Here is a 16,229-nt window from a genome sequence, read left to right as displayed (position 1 = left end):
CTCCGCCCTTAGCCCCGCCCCATTGCGGTGTTCAAGGGTCTCTAAGCAGGTAGCTACACTTGGTCTAAGGTCGGGGGAGTTAGGGCGGAGGACACTCACAGATCGTCTAGGCTAGGCCAGTGTTGCGCCCCCCCCCACACTTTGGAGAAACTGAGGACCGGAAAGGGCCTGTTTCTGGGCCTCGTATTACCAAGATTGAGGTGTGGGGGAGGTACTGCCTCCCTAGCCCTGAGGCAGGAAAGGGCAAGCCTCGAAAGGCAGGTTTGGGGCCCGCGGTTTCGCAGTGAGTGTGTTTGAGCCCAAACCGCCGGAAATGGTTACTGGCTCCCCTAGGCTCGGCTTATGGGGACCCCAACTGCCTGTGGCTGCCCCTCCCAAGTTCCTCTCTGCAGGGGGGAGGGGCGACCCGCACACAGGTCTCCAGTCTCCAAGCTGCGCAGAACCCACCCGTGGCTTGCAGCTGCCCCTTCCCATCTGGCCCCGTGGGGAGCCAGGCTTCCAGGGCCCGTCCCCACTGTGTGAATTGGAACCCCCCGTCCCCATTCCCCGAGTCATCGAGGCCACGTTTTCAGGTAGCAGCATTTTCATTCCCCCTCCCACAGGCCCCTGTCCCCAAAACGTTCCTGGCCCCTCCTCCAGGCTATCACAAGGACCCGCTCTCCCCACGCCCCCGATCTCTACCAGGTTTCTGCCCCCCTCTGCCCGCAGGAAGACGCCCAGCCCCGGGTCCGGTTAGCCCCGTGGGAACGGTTTGTCTCGAAAACAGGAACCCGGGCCGGGGGCGGGGCGAGGCGCCCCTTCCCCACCGCAGTCCGCTTCCTGCCCCTCCCGGCTTCCTCTGCCCAACACCAGGCAGGGCGGGGGGCATAGGGGCATCTGGGTGGGGGGAGAGGGCTCTCGGTTTGGCTCCCCCCTCCAGGAACCGCGAGGCCCGACCTCCGCTCGCCCACCCTTGGCGCGGCGGGTGGCTCAGCCCCAGCCCGCGGCCCTGGCCTTCCGGGCGGCGCGGCAGGGGAGGGGTTAAGCTGCCGCAGGGACCGCCGCGTGCGGGGCGACAGGGAGCCCCCGATGGGGGTGGCGCAGCGGGCTGTGCGGAGCCCCGCGCAGGGGCGGGAGGGGCGGGGAGGGGAGGGGGCGGCCGCGGCGCGGGGGCGGGGCGGCGGGAAGCGGGGCAGCGGCGCGGAGGGCGGGCGGGAGCCGCAGCCGCAGCGAGGCCGGCGGGCGGGAGCGCACGGAGGTGGCGCCGGCCCGGCCGAGAGCGGGCTCCGTGCCGCGGGTCCCAAGAGTGAGTGAGCGAGAGCGGGCGGGGCGCTGGGCAGAAGAGGGCCCGGCCCCTAGGGGTCCCCCCGCGGGCGATACAGGCGGGCTGGGGCAGCGGATATGGATTGGTGGGTGCGGAGTCTGTGGCCGGGTCCGGGGTGGGAGGGAGAGAGCTGAAGCGCCCTGGACAACCCGCGGGAGAGGGCGGCATCCGCGGCGCAACCGGCTCTTCCCAGCCACGTCTTAGCTGGCCCTTCTCCCGCGGAACCCCCCATTTGACAGATGAGAAAATTGAGGCTCCGAGAGGCCAAGTGACTCTCAAGGTCACACAGCGAGACAGCGGCAGGGCTAGACGGGGTTGGCAAAGGGTGGCTCCTAGGAAAAGTCCGCGGGAGAACTCGGGAGAGGAGCCCCCCTCCAGCCCAGGGCAGTTTGTGTAGGGGCGGGGTACCTTTTTGTAGGGCCAGGCCCTGCCTGAGCCCGGGGATGAGGGTTGTCAGGGCGTTGTGGCCGCAGAGCTTTTCCTGGACTGCGGATGAAAGGGGGGGCGGCGGCGGAATGGGCGTGTGTGCTCACCCACGGGGGTGTGTGCGTATGTGGGAGTGTGCATGCGTGTAGGTGTCCTGTCTTGTGTGTGTGCACACGTGTGCGATTCCAGCGCCTCTGTGGCCGCGGAACTCCAGGCTGACCTGGCTTTAGTGAGCTGCAAGTCCGGGAACGGGCCCCATCAAAGGGCTGGCCGCATTCTGGGCTGGAAGGCTGGGTGTGCGCGCCGGAGGGTGCCTTCCTGCAGGTGTGTGCTGGCTGTGCGTGCCATTGTGTGTATGAGACAGAGAATGGGAGACCAGTGCCAGAGGCTCGGGTGTGTGTGTGGCGGGGGAGGGGGTCTTACACCCCAATGTGGGCCCCTGGCCTCGGGTATAGAACGAGTGTATGTCCCTGCTTGGGTGCGTCTGACCCTGCTGATGGATACCGCCAGGCATTCTCCACCCCTCACGGCGCTAGCGCCCCCTTCTGGGCACCCTGCTCTGTGTGCTTGAATGTGGTCGGCCTCTGTGTGCGCTCACAGTTGGACTGTGCAGTATGGGGGCCTGGAACTCGGGCTGGGGATGAAGATGGTCTGCTAAAGGGCTGAGCCTGGACCCCTGGGGCCTTCACTGAGGAGGTGGCTTGGGAGCGCGAGGTTCCCAGGCTCAGGCTTCCCGCTGACGCCTCCCGGCCGCAGCGGGCTACCCCCACCCCCACCCCCCACCCCGCCCCAGGAATGTTCTTCTCCACTACAGCACGCCTCCCCAAGGGCAGGCCCCTGGGGGCTGCCTCAGCCCCGCCTCCCCTCCCCGGGAGCCCGGGAGGGGGCGATGCGGGCAGGACGCCTGGGTTCCTCCCTCCCTCCCATCCCAGGGAGAAATTCCTCCGAGGTCCCCTCAGGCTCTGGGTTCCCAAAATAACCCTGCGGGGGAAGGGAGGCTGTGGCGGGAGGGAAGCGGGAGGGGCGCGGAGCCGAGCCGCGGGGTGCTGCAGGTGCCTCTGGTGGAGAGGACGCGAGGGGAAGAAGGCCTAGGAGGGGCTGGGGCAGAAACCAGTCCCCGGAGTCCTGTCTCGTCCCCCTTCCCGGGGAGCCCCTTCGGCCTTCCCGTGACTCCGAGGGTGAGCCGGAAGCCTCTCGGCCGCTCGGTTTCCCAACTGGTGGGTTGCACCATCCCGGGCCAGACCGTTTAACCCCGGGAGTGGCCGCAGTGGACTACTCCGCCCCTGCCCAGCAGGGGGCGTGCCCGCCCCGCCCCGCCCCGCCCCTGCCCGCCCCGCGACTCGAACCCCCGCCCCCCCGCCGGCCCCTCCGCAGACTCCCTCACTGCCTCTCCTGGGACAGGGGTCCTGTCCGAGCCCTGTGGGAGGCTCCGGAGTGCAGCTGGGCCCAGCCTACCCGCTCCGGCAGTCATGGCGGGCACCCTAGACCTGGACAAGGGCTGCACAGTGGAGGAGCTGCTCCGCGGCTGCATCGAAGCCTTTGGTGAGTGGCACGCGAGGGCACACCCAGCCCGAGCCCAGCCCCGAGCCTGAAGCGGGGTCCCTGCCTCCCAGGACAGACCGCCAGCCTAGATCCACCCGGTTTCGCAGGCTGCAACCTTTTTAACGAAAACCTGCTCTCCATCACAGGGTGGAGGGATCCACAGGCTTCAGAAAGGTTGTTCCCCTTCCCTAGCACGCCGGCGTTGAAGGGAGTGGGACGGGGTCCCCAGACTCTGGCACATGAGGCGATTATCTGTCTCCCCGGAGATTCCGGAGGAACTCTCTATCTCCGGCCTGGGAGCTGTTTCCGGCTGATGGGGGGCGGCTTATCTGGTGAAGGGGTGCCCCTTCCCCCAAGCACACAGGAAATGACCTCTCGATTCCTGACTCTGGGGAACCCAGGCTTCTTCCGCCCCAGCTGGTTCCCCTCGGGATGGTGGGCCGGATCGGACAGTCCCCTCCTCCAGGTCTTCGGATCCTGCCTTATCCCTCTCCCACTCTCCCTTCTCTCCCATATCTGCCTACTGGTTTCAGAGTCCCGGGAAAGCAGGTGATGGGCGGGGAGGGGGAGATATCCGGCGGGCGGTGAGGTAGGCTTGAGGGACCACAGCTGCGGGACGAAGGGTCAACCAACCCTCTCCTCTCTGACCCCTCGGAGTTAGATGACTCCGGGAAGGTGCGGGACCCTCAGCTGGTGCGTATGTTCCTCATGATGCATCCTTGGTACATCCCGTCCTCTCAGCTGGCGGCAAAACTGCTTCACATATATCCTTCGCAGGCCGCGCCATGGGCCCCTCGGTCCCGGTCCATGAGGGAGCCTGGCTGCCCGGCCCAGCCCAGGCCAAGACTGGGCTTTACTCCTACAGCGTGAGCCCCTCCTGTGTCCTAAAATTCAGGCTTGGCCCAGCCTCGCTCCACGGCCTAGGCTCCGCCCCTTTCCTCTTCTAGACTCAGGCCCCGCCCCCTCCCGCCCCCTCCCGCCCCCTCCCCAACCTGGGCTTTGCTCTCCTGCTCCCTACAGTCTAAGACCTGTCCCTGCTCCCAGCCCAGGTCCCTCCTCTGGCCTCTCTTCTGGAGCCCAGGCCATGCTGTCAGCCACCCCCAGAACCTAGCCCCCTCCCCATCTGTACACCCACCCAAACCTCACCCCTCACCCCACCCTTCAGTCCCTTTCCGACCGGCCCCGCCCCAGATCCCGCCCCCAGCATTTCTCCTAGGACCAGGCCCGGCCTTCAGCCTCCCTCCGGAACCCTTCTGCAGCCTCCCTTTCTAGAATTCGTCTCCATTCTCGATTTCCTTAACCCCCCATTCACCTACCAGCAGTCCCGGAAGGACAACTCCAATTCGCTGCAGGTGAAAACATGCCACCTGGTCAGGTGAGTCTTCCTTTTGGGGCTCTGTCCCCTCCTTTTGCTCCTTTCTCTCAGGCTTCAGATTGGCCTATCGGAGTGGAAAGGGCCCGTTCTGGAAAGTCAGTCGTGTGGGTTCGAGCTCCGGCTCTGTCCATGGTGGGCTTGCTCCCGCCGGCTCGCCCCTTGCTCCTCTGGGTCCGGTGTTGGGATCTGCCCAGAAGGGATGGGGAAGGAATAAACCCGGAGGTAGGGGGACCACAGTCTTGGGGCTCTTTCCCTCTCTCTGGGGAGTTCCAGTCTCTGGGGACGGAGGGGGAGGCCTGCTTTGGGTGACTCGAAGCTTCTAGCAGGTACTGGATCTCAGCATTCCCAGCAGAGTTTGATTTGAACCCTGAGCTCGCTGAGCAGATCAAGGAGCTGAAGGCTCTGCTTGACCAAGAAGGGAACCGGCGGCACAGCAGCCTCATTGACATCGAGAGCGTGTGCGTGGGGCGAGCTAGAGGGCTGGGGAGGGCGCTCAGCGAACCACACCATCTGTCCTTAATAAATGTTTGTTGAATTGAATGAGTGAGGGTCATGTCACTCTCTTGCTTGAAAACCTGTGGCTCCCTGTCACCTTCACAATGTCTTTGCCGGGGATTAAGGCCTTTGGTAGTCTCCGGCCAGCTTGGCGTTCCTGCATCATCTTCCACAGCCCGCTCTCATCCCACGCCCTTCATACCGCAGCTGCACGCCGTTCCCCAGCCTTCCCTCCCTTCCCACCATGGCGCTCTGCTCATCTGGGTCCCCTTGCCTGCCTCTCTGGGTTGTGGAGACTCCACTCAGGCATGGAGCGTCTGTGGGCTCGGAGGGCTCAGAAGGCTTCCGGGGAAGAATCTGTCATTCCCTCCTGTGTCCCCTGCCACCAGGCGCTGTGCGGAGACGCCCCCCCCCCCCCCCCCGCTGCCCCATGCAAAGACTTGCATACGTGCTACTCTGTTCTCTGGTTGTTTCTGTGTCTGTCTCCCGCAGTAGACTGTGAGCTCCTCAAGGGCAGGAACTGTGTGTTGCTCCTCTCTGTACCCCCCCCAGTGCCTAGTACAGTGCCTGAGTGCATGACAAGGGGGGAGACTGTAGGAGTTGTGGGGACGGGGAACTCGGTGTCCATCTGGCATAGTGCTTCAGATGGGGTAGGTCCCCCCGTGAGCCTGAGTGGTGCGTCTGCATGAGTGCGGGGCCGCAGCGGATAGGGCGTCTCCAGCAAAGGACTCACGGCTCCTACTCCACCTCCCAGCCCCACCTACAAGTGGAAGAGGCAGGTGACCCAGCGGAACCCTGTAGGACAGAAAAAGCGAAAGATGTCCCTATTGTTCGACCACCTGGAGCCTATGGAGCTGGCCGAGCATCTCACCTACTTGGAGTATCGCTCCTTCTGCAAGATCCTGGTGCGGCCCGCGGGCCTTGGGGTTGGGTGGGCTGGGAAGAGTGTCCCAGGAGGGACAGGGTCCCTGGGATTAGGCAGGGTCACAGGGCCGGATGGGGGTTTCAGGGTCACCAACCAAGGGCAGCCGGAGGGTGAGGAGGGGCCATCTGTGAGGGGAGAGGCCTGAAGGGGCTGAGGCCACTCCTACCCCCAGTTCCAGGACTATCACAGTTTTGTGACTCATGGCTGCACGGTGGACAACCCGGTCCTGGAGCGGTTCATCTCCCTTTTCAACAGTGTCTCCCAGTGGGTGCAGCTCATGATCCTCAGCAAGCCCACGGCCCCTCAGCGTGCCCTGGTCATCACGCACTTTGTCCACGTGGCAGAGGTGCCTGCCCCGCCCCTCTCCCAAGCCCCGCCCCTCTCCCAAGCCCCGCCCTCCCAAGGAGGGTGACTCCCTCCTTTCTGCTCACTCACTGCCTCCTCTCCAGAGAAGCCTGGCCAAATCTAGGGCCTTGTCCAGTGACTCACTGCCTCGCTCCTCCTCTTTTGCCCCGCCCCCCCCAGAAGCTGCTGCAGTTGCAGAATTTCAACACGCTGATGGCGGTGGTCGGAGGCCTGAGTCACAGCTCCATCTCCCGCCTCAAGGAGACCCACAGTCATGTTAGCCCTGAGACCATCAAGGTGCCTGGGACCCCGGGGTTGGGGGGTGGTGTCAGGGGAAGAGCCTCGTCAAGCCCACGTCTGGCCTTCCTGAGTAGTGCTGGGAGCTGGGCACTCCTGTCCCCATTTGACAGATACAGAAACTGAGGCTCGGAGGGGTTCAGTGCTCTTCCTAGGTTACACAGTGAGAGTGGCAGGCGGGGCTCACAAGGTCTGCCTGACCCCAGAGTTGGCACATTTCTCCTCTCCTTATATTTATCTTCTCACATATCGGGTGATGTACATATAGAGACATATAGAAAGCAAATGTAGAGATTAAGGAAAAATTATAAAGAAAATGCCTGTGTAACTACCACACAGGTCAAGAAATAGAACATTGCCAGCCCCCGAAGCTCCCAGCACCCTAGAGCATAACTCCCTCCCCATCAGAGGTAACCCATGTCATGACTTTCGTAATGATGATGGTCTTAGTTTTCTTTATAGCTCTACCACTTACGTATGAATCTCCAAACAATGTGGGTTTTTTGTCGCCTGTTTTTGGATTTTCTATGAATGGAATCCTGTTGTATGTTATTTTATGTCTTGCTTCTTTCATCCTCACATTCTGTTACTTGGAGCTGTTGTTCATGCCGTTCTGTTGCCGTATGATATTTTATTGTAAGTCCTAACCACAGTGTGTGGATCTGTTCTCCCGCTGAACATCTGGGGGTCTTTCCAGTGTGGGCTGTCACAAACGGCGCAGCCAGAAACATTCTTCTGGATCTTTCTCCTGTGCTCTTTGCCTCCCTGAGCCTCGGTTTTTTCTCTTATGAAGTGTTGGTGGTAGTCCATGCTCAGACCTGGTGCAGAGGTGTGGTGTTTACCTGTGGGTGTTCCCTTGAGCTCATGACCTACGAACTCTGACCCCCTCCTGGGGCTAAGGGAGACAGTTCTGGGGGACAGTGAGGGAGGATTTTTAATCTTTTGCCCATTCCTGACTCTGACTCCTCATCCTCTCCCACATTTCCTGGGCGGGTGGGAGGGTAGTTGAGCCAGTGACGTGTGTGTGTGTGTGTGTGAGTGTGTGTGTGTGACCATGACCCTCTGCCTTCTGCCTCCCCCCCCCCCAACCTCTCAGCTCTGGGAAGGTCTGACAGAACTAGTGACGGCCACCGGCAACTATGGCAACTATCGGCGCCGGCTGGCCGCCTGTGTGGGCTTCCGCTTTCCCATCCTGGGCGTACACCTCAAGGACTTGGTGGCCCTCCAGCTGGCACTGCCTGACTGGTTGGACCCTGCCCGGACCCGACTTAATGGGGCCAAGATGAAACAGCTCTTCAGCATCCTGGAGGAGCTGGCCATGGTGACCAGCCTTCGGCCACCAGTGCAGGCCAACCCCGATCTGCTGAGCCTACTCACGGTGAGCGGTGGGGAGCAGGGATGCTGGGTGGCTGGGCACCGGGGGTGACAATCATACCTGGTCTTGGGTTTGTGCAAGGCTGCAAATGTGGCCTTGAGTTTGAGGTCCTGATCGAGGGATGGAAATCCGGCTTGGGCTGCAGGGTCTGGAGTGGACTCTGAGATGAGTTCCAGGCTCTGAATGGGGCTAGGGATGGAGGTCTGTCTCGAGGCTGCCATGTGGGCTTGTTTGTGTTGGGCCTTGCAGCTGGGCCTGGGTCCTGGGTTGAGTTCCTGGGACTGGGTTGTATTCAAGGCGTGGGGCCCAGCGCTGGGTTCTGGGTGTGGGAGTGGTTTCTAAACATAGCCTTGAGCTCAAGTCCAGACTTGGACTTAGTTTTGGGGTCTAGGATAAGAGTGAAGTTCTAGTCCAGATCTGGATTAGATTCTAGACACAGAGCTTGGGCTTGGGTTTTGGGTTTAGAGTGAATTCTTAGCTGTTTCTAGGCTCTGGACTGGGATCAGGATTGATATCTGAGCTGGACTGTGGACGCTGGGTTCTAGGTTGGGACTTAATCTCAGAGCTCTTGGCTGTGTTCTGACCTAGATTCTTGGCCAGATTCTTGGCAGTGCCTTCTGCTCCAGGTTTGGGCCAAGATGTGGTCCATGTGCGAGGCTGGTGTGTGGTTGCTGGCTCGATCTCCTGACAGCGAATCATGACCAGAGGCAAAACCAAGCCTCAGCCACCCAGGCGCCCTGCTGGGGTGTATTCTAAGCTGAACTTTGTCCTGAGTCTAGCTTCTAGACGGGGTTCCAGGCTGAGCTGTGGCCTCTAGGTGGACCTATGACCCTGGGCTTTGGACAGTGGACTCCTTAGGGCATCAGGGGGCAATGGGTATGATGAGACCTGTGTGTGTCCCAGGTATCTTTGGATCAGTATCAGACAGAGGACGAACTCTATCAGCTGTCCCTCCAGCGGGAGCCGCGCTCCAAGTCCTCGGTGAGATGCGGAATCACTGCTTCCCCACTCTGCCCAACCTCTTCCTCCCCTACCTCTGCCCTTCCTGAGAATTCCAGGATGTGAGGGCAAGCAGAGCTCTTAGAAACAACTTCACTTCTTCAGCTTGCTGGGCGGGCTCCCTTCTCCCCGGGGCTCCCCCCTCCTCTGCTCCCCTGGGCCCTGGGCTCCTTCCCTCTGGCCCTCACTCAGTCCTGACCATTCCCATAGCCAACCAGCCCCACAAGCTGCACCCCACCTCCCCGGCCCCCAGTGCTGGATGAGTGGACCTCAGCTGCCAAGCCCAAGTTGGATCAGGCTCTTATGGTGGAACACATCGAGAAGATGGTAGAGGTGAGACTCTGTGGCAGCCCGCCCTGGCACCTGAGGGGCTGGGGGGGCAGGTCTGTAGTGGTCAATCAAGAGTGATTTTGCCAGGCCACTACCCTTGGAGCCATACCAGTGCCATGTTCACGGGCCAGCGCTCTGTCTCCAGAAGGCAAGGGGCATAGCCAGTGGGTGGAGTTGGAGTGGGGGTCTGGAAGAGAGGGAGATAAAAGGAGAGATGGAGAGGCCCCCGCATCTGAGCCACCCTTCGTAACACGGGCTGGGAAGATGGGCATTTTGTTTTATGCTCTTGCCCCTGTATGTCCTTCTGTGTGTTCCAGTCTGTGTTCCGGAACTTTGACGTTGATGGGGACGGCCACATCTCACAGGAAGAGTTCCAGATCATCCGTGGGAACTTCCCTTACCTCAGCGCCTTTGGGGACCTCGACCAGAACCAGTGAGGAGGGCTGGGGGCTGGGGGAGAGGGAAGGCAGGCTCACTTCCCCTCCTGTTTCAGCTTCCGGCTGTGCAAGAGAAGGCCATTGAACCAGATGATCTCTGCAGAGGAAGCTACCAGTGTGGGGAGGGGCTCTTATTTGGGTGGGAGAGGCTGTCAGCTGTGGCAGCACAGCGTCACCTCACTTCTTCAGGCAGATGGGGGGGCTCCACCTGACTCTTACAAAGAGGGGGGCCTGGGGACAGTGGAGCTCGCAGCTGGCAAAAAGTGTGGGCAAGTTCAAGTCCTGGATAGCCTGTTTTAATGAATAGAAAAGAAAGGCCTGTAATTAGCAGCACCCACTTGCTTATCAACAGTTCACATCCTGACAATTTGGACAAACAGCTGGTTTTGTGAAGTAGGTTAAACATGCCCCCCGCAACCACGTTCAGATCCCCATTTTGCTGAGCAGAGACAAAACGCTTTACAGTCCAGCTTGGGTTGAGTTATATTTTAATGTTATTCATGTTTCAAAACTCTGTTTTTTTTTTTTTTTTTTTTTTTTTAATTTTCCATACTATAAAACTCAATGGTAAAAAAGAAATCCAGGTAGCGAAATAGATTTATAGTGAACAAAGCCTATGAATTAAGAAGCAGAAGTTCCCTTCTCTTCCCCATCTTTCCCATCAGAAGAGGTGCTATTATCCTTAGCAACACATTAGCAATGTTCCTGGTTTGACTACAGTGTATCCTTCCAGTCTTTTTTTCCCATGTCCTGTATGAGTTGATCCAGATTTTGTCTGTCTGGGTCTGTTCCTTAGACAAACAGGATTACTGTATAAATCTGCCTTTGCCCATGGCGCTGGTTGTCATTGCCTTGTTTCTGCTCCCAGAACTGAGACCAAGTTCTAGGTTAGGTCTCTGGGTGGGTGGGTGGATTTTTTTTTTTTTTTTTCCAGGTCACACGTTCAGTGAGGGTGCAGCCCTTGGAGACCTTGGAAATAGCTTCACACAGGGGTCTCAAGCCTTAACCCCCCACCTTCTCCACACACCAAGCCTTGTGCCCAGCCCGTCTGGGTATCAAAACCAGCACCCAGCTCACTGGGGAGACCAGCAAGCCCCTCCTGGGGCAGCCTCAGCATCTGGTCCCCACTCCCTGCGTTAGCTTGATGTTCACCCTTTGTTTCTGCGCCTTGGGGGGCTTCCATTTGTTTCTGGCAAATTCACCTTTGCCCTTGAAGCAAGTGGATGTATTTTAATGCCAGAATCTATGTATTCATAGCAGTAGGATTGTCAGGTTTTTGTGTTGTTCTTGTTGGTTTCTTTTTTTTTTCTTTTTTTTTTAAATCTCTGTCTTGATGGAATTGCACATCTTGGCTTTTTGCTTTTGTTTTTGTTTTCCACTTAACCCTTTATCATGGACAGCTTCCCATGCTGCTTCATGCAGAACCCGACCTCGTTGTTTAGAAAAGCTGCAGCAGAGCTCCACAGTGTAGCCGGGCTGTCACTGGCCTCCCTCTTCTCCTGCCGACAGACATGGAGACTGTTCCCAGTGTTTCGCTATTAATATACGCCGCGCTGCTGTGAGCATCTTTGTACCCATGCACTCAGGCCACTATTTCAGTAGGAGAAATTCCTAGAAGTGGGATAATTGGATCAAAAGATATGCACATTCTAAATTAGGAGAGAGACTGCCAAAGTGACCTCAGGCAAGGTTGTGCCAGCTTGCACCCCGATCAGCAGTGAGCAAGTGCCCATTTCCCAACTTCCTTGCCAACAGTGGACGCTATAATAAGCTTTACAATTTTGTCAGTCTAATTGGCAAATGGTGTCTTGGTTAAATCTGGATCTCTTCAATACTAGTGGGAGTAGGATATCTTTTCATATGTTTATTGGCCTCTTGTATTTCTTCTGTGGATTGCCTGTTCATAGTCTTTCTCCATTATTCCACTGGATTCATTGGTCTTTTTCTCATCAATTTTCAGAATCTCTGTTAATGGATATTAACCCTTTGCTGTTGAATGTGTTCGCAAATATTTCTCCCAGTCTGTCATTTATGTTGTCTTTTGCCATATAAAGTTTTTTAAAAATGTCGTGTGCTCAATATGTCAGTCTTTTCCTTTATGACTTCTCGGATTTGTGTTATGTGTAGAAGGGCCCTACTCTCCTGGAAATTACAAAGTAATTCTCTTACACCTTTTCCGAGACTTTGATAATTTTTTTTTTTTTTTTACATTAGTGTTCTCAGTTCAGTGAGGATTTTAGTGCTCATGCACGGTGTGAGATAGGGATCTAGGATGATATTCTTTTCTAGATGGACAGTGGACCCCATGCCCCATTGAACGGAAGGGTTGGTCACCGGATCATGTCACAGAGCCCGAGATATAATGGACAGGAGTTTCCAACAAGGACCAACCCTGCTGGGAGTAGCTCCTGGTGGCCCAGGACCCACTAACTACAAAGACACAGTTGTAAATGCTTACTGTGTACCTGACTCACCAAATCCTCACCAAAACCCTCTGAGGGGCAGGGATGATCACAGTCCCCATTTGCAGAAGCAGAAACTGAGGCACAGGGAGATTAACTAGCCCAAAGGTCACACAGCCAGGAGTAGCAGACCAGAATTTGAATTGAGGTCTGTCTCCAGATCACATGCTCACTCTTGCCCTACAATACATTGATGGGTAAGAAAAGGGTTCTGTGGGCAGCCCTGGATTATGTGGGCTTCTCCTTCTGGCAGTCAGTCACATGAGAGTGAGATGCAAGTGGCTTTTCCCCATCTTTCCCAGCCAGAGCTCCTCAGAAATCTAATTCTCAGGGCTCCCCACTGGTGTTCCAAGGCTAATGATCTTGTGAGCAGGTGTACAGCCCTTTCAGTTAGTGTCCACCCCTATTATGTGAAGTGGCCAGGGCAGAAATTCGATTCCCATTTTTCTGGGAAGGCGGCCTGGGGGTAGTGATTTGCCCAAGACCACACAAGTAGTTGGTAGTGGCCTGCGCGCCTGCCTCGCTCCAAGGCTAGCGTCTCCCTGCTGCCCCAGGAGTCCCAAATCAGGAGTTGGGTGAGGATCTTTTTCCTGGTAGGCTGCTTGGTGGGTCGTCCCGGGGAGGGCCCAACCTGAGGCGCTCCCCCTCCCCCGACAGGGATGGCTGCATCAGCAGGGAGGAGATGATCTCCTACTTCCTGCGCTCCAGCTCCGTGCTGGGCGGCCGCATGGGCTTCGTGCACAACTTCCAGGAGAGCAACTCCTTGCGCCCGGTTGCCTGCCGCCACTGCAAGGCCCTGGTGAGCCCCCGCCCAAGCCACGCCCCCAGTCCCGACCCCTCCCCCCAACTGGCCCCGCCCCTGCTGGAGCCTTCTCTACCATATTAATCCCGCCTGCTTCTCCTCCTGCTGTTCTGCGCCTACCCAGCCCTGAGGGGGCCCCAGAGAGGGCCAGCCTCAGACCCTGCCCTTGAGAAGGAAGACGGAGAGCCTTTAGCTCTAAAGAACTCTTCGCCAGCACGGCCCCCTTCTCTATTTCAGATCCTGGGCATCTACAAACAGGGCCTCAAATGCCGAGGTGAGCGGGGCAGGTGGGCTAAATTTGGGGGGAAGAGTTACTCCCTGGGTGGTGATTCTTACTTGGGTGGGGCATTTGAGGAGCATTGAAGAACTTCGCAGCCCGAGAGGCACAGTGATTATATTGAAAGGGGGGTACCCATCCAGTGGGCTTTTATTTTGGTGCGACAGCTGCCCAGGGAACCGAGCACTTTGGAGAGGGCAGGGACTGGCAAGTAGGATGAAGAGAAGACTTTGGAAGGGGATTCTTATTTTGGTGGGGCAGCTGCTCGGGAGCAAAAGAAACTGGGGAGAAGTACAGGCCTGGAGATGGGGATGAGGGTGTTCTGACCCATGGCCCTGGTCAGGGGGACCCCGCCAACTGCCTACCCCCTCTCCCCGCCATCTGCCTCCCCCAGCCTGTGGTGTGAACTGCCACAAACAGTGTAAAGACCGTCTGTCAGTTGAATGCCGACGCCGGGCCCAGAGTGTGAGTTTGGAGGGGTCTGCGCCCTCTCCCTCCCCCACCCACACCCACCATCGGGCCTTCAGCTTCTCCCTGCCCCGCCCTGGGCGCCGAGGCTCCAGGCCTCCAGGTAAGAGGGGATCTCATTCTGTGCTGGTCTCTGAAGGGAGGGAGGCAGCACCATGCTGGCAAAGTGCTCACTTACCCAGGATCAAACCATAATGAAGCTGTAGTTCTCTTATTTTGGTGGGGCGATCCGGCAGGGTTGGACAGGTAAGGGGGCCAGAAGGTGGCTCAGGAACCCTTGATCTTGGGAAGCTCAGAGAGGCTAATACATAAAGAGTAAAAGGGAAAGAGGTTTCAAGATTCCAGTTGCGGGGGCACCTGACTGGCTCAGCCAGTAGAGCATGTGACTCTTGATTTCCGGGTAGTGAGTTCAAACCCCATGCTGGGCATGAATCTTACCTAAAAAAAAAAAAAAAATCCAGTCACACTCTAATTTTGTTAGGGGGATTGACAATGGATTGGAGAGGAAATTGTGTGAGCCATTTGACTGTATTTTCCCTTTTTGGCTGCTCCGGAGGCCATTCTGAGACCAGTCCCTTGCCCTGAACATCTCCAGCGGCTCTCTTGGGGTCTCTGGTGGCTTTAGGCCAGTTTGCTGAATGACAATTCCCCCAAATGATTATTTTGCTGAGAACAGTCTGAACAGCCACGCTAAACGGGGGTCTAAGGCAGTGACCACAACCGTTTGGATTGGCATAAGTCCTGAAAAAATAGAGGCGGGCACCAGGCATGAGTCCTCAAAAATTGAAAAGATGAAACCATTTGCATTGAGCCTTCCAGAAGTGCTGGGGTCTAAAATGTGAAACACACACAAAATTGACATTTTAAGCAAACTGCACTGACAAATCTGCGGCTGTGGAAAAGCTGCGGCAGAATGAAAACTTAGAGAAAGAGCCTCAAAAATGGGGCCGATTGGTCATTCAGTGAATTGATTTTTGGTGGATGGGTCTGCTTCCAGGATGGGGTGGGCTGTCTCCTGTGAATGAGGGAAGGGCTGCCCAAGGCACTGGGGACCCAGGAATTGTTCCTTGCCCCCCCCCAACTTCCCTGCAGAGATCCGAGAAGAGGATGTGCAGACAGTGGAGGATGGCGTATTTGATATCCACTTGTAATGGATGGTGAGTGCCATTGAGGACTGGGGGCATGGAGGGAATGTCAGGAGGAATCAGGGAAACAGGTGCTCTGTGCAAATGGCCCAGTTCAGGTGGACTCCTACTTTGGGGGGGAAGGTCTTCCTTACAACCTTTGCATTTTTGCTTTTTTTTTTTTTTCTTTCCCAGCTGTGACTGGATCAAACACTCATATCTGCCTTGGAGAAAAGACTTGGACCAGAGCAGAAAGCCTGGGGTGCTGGGGCAGCAGGCTGGGGCTGGGTGGGCGGGATGTGAGGGTGGCATGCAACGGAGGGTTGGGCCAGGGCTGGCGTCCCTAAGGTTGTACAGACTCTTGTGAATATTTGTACTTTCCAGATGGAATAAAAAAGGCCCATGTAATTAACCTAGACCATCAGAGCCTAGAATCTTCACGTGGCTGGGGGGTGCAGTGGGGGTGGGTGGGAACTGTAATCATAGGGACTAGAGTCTTGGAGTCTAGAACTTTGTAGTCAGAGACTCTTGGGAGGTCTAGAATCTCATGTGCTGGGAATCGGAGGGGGACTAGAATTGGGGGCTGGAACTGTAGCGCCAAAAAACCTTGGAACATAGCAATTTGGGGGAGGGTCTAGAATCCCGAGGAATCCAGAAACTTGGGCATCTGAAACTTGAAGCTTATGCTTCCTTGCTCCAGAATTACTGGGTCCAGTGGTCATGGATAACCATAACCTTCAGCCCATAGCCAAAATTCTCTTGCTTGACAGGTGACCTCTTAGCTCTAGCTTGAATCCTTCCAGTGATGGGGACCTCACTGCAGAGAATCATGGGGGAGAGAGGGTGGGACCCTGGGCAGCTCAGGCCCCAGTAGCTCTCACTGGGCTTGCATGCCTCAGGGTGGGTGTGCACTCTGAGCTTGTAGCCTCCTGGCCTTGTGCTGCTGCCAGCCGGAAGGACAGTTACTTCCAGAGGAAATGCATATTGATCCTGCTGTCAGCCTCCTGTGGCCTCTCCCAGCCCAGCCCTTCCCTCCTGAGTTTACAGCACGGAAGTTTTGGGGTCACCGCTACCTGAGGAAGGCTAAGGCTGCTTCTAAGGCTGGTCTGGGTGAAGAGGGGGGCTGGGGGGTCTTCTAAAGGTTCTGAAGCTGGGCCAGGCTCCAGCAGCCCCCTTTCCCCCCAGAGAGTGGGGGAGATACCTCCTCACCCCTGAACTTAGGGTGTATCCTACAGCAGCTGTGGGTT

General features: G+C 57.4%; 1 protein-coding gene across 7 annotated transcripts; it reads left to right on the top strand.

Moving 5' to 3' along the window:
- Window positions 1-1,160: 1,160 nt before the first annotated feature.
- On the top strand, window positions 1,161-15,400 carry RASGRP2 (RAS guanyl releasing protein 2). Of its 7 annotated transcripts, none has more exons than XM_045064523.1 (17): window positions 1,161-1,285; window positions 3,131-3,271; window positions 3,933-4,035; window positions 4,584-4,646; window positions 4,973-5,104; window positions 5,896-6,046; window positions 6,239-6,412; window positions 6,592-6,708; window positions 7,805-8,086; window positions 8,987-9,064; window positions 9,293-9,415; window positions 9,730-9,845; window positions 12,969-13,110; window positions 13,351-13,387; window positions 13,785-13,961; window positions 14,951-15,015; window positions 15,178-15,400. In XM_045064523.1, exons 2-16 carry the CDS (start codon window positions 3,199-3,201, stop codon window positions 15,007-15,009), a joined length of 1,827 nt encoding a protein of 608 aa, XP_044920458.1. In that variant the 5' UTR covers window positions 1,161-1,285; window positions 3,131-3,198; the 3' UTR covers window positions 15,010-15,015; window positions 15,178-15,400. The 7 variants fall into 7 exon arrangements, 6 of the variants coding, with proteins under 6 accessions (XP_044920458.1, XP_012900011.1, XP_012900013.1 ...); XM_013044557.2 differs by having other exon boundaries at window positions 4,970-5,104; XM_013044559.1 differs by lacking the exon at window positions 1,161-1,285 and adding an exon at window positions 1,395-2,053 and having other exon boundaries at window positions 4,970-5,104.
- Window positions 15,401-16,229: the final 829 nt, after the last annotated feature.

This window comes from Mustela putorius, unplaced genomic scaffold (assembly GCF_011764305.1).
Source record: "Mustela putorius furo isolate JIRA1106 unplaced genomic scaffold, ASM1176430v1.1 tig00000127_pilon_pilon_pilon, whole genome shotgun sequence".
NCBI classification, from domain to species: domain Eukaryota; kingdom Metazoa; phylum Chordata; class Mammalia; order Carnivora; family Mustelidae; genus Mustela; species Mustela putorius.
The sequence above is the reverse complement of the archived record's forward strand: the minus strand, read 5'-3'. Positions and strand labels throughout refer to the sequence as shown.

Coding starts and splice junctions, on each gene's coding strand:
- RASGRP2 (XM_013044557.2), top strand. CDS start 3,199: ATGGCGGGCACCCTAGACCTGGACAAGGGCTGCACAGTGGAGGAGCTG. Junction 6,047..6,238: donor GCTCCTTCTGCAAGATCCTG/GTGCGGCCCGCG, acceptor TCCTACCCCCAG/TTCCAGGACTATCACAGTTT. Junction 9,846..12,968: donor GGGGACCTCGACCAGAACCA/GTGAGGAGGGCT, acceptor CTCCCCCGACAG/GGATGGCTGCATCAGCAGGG.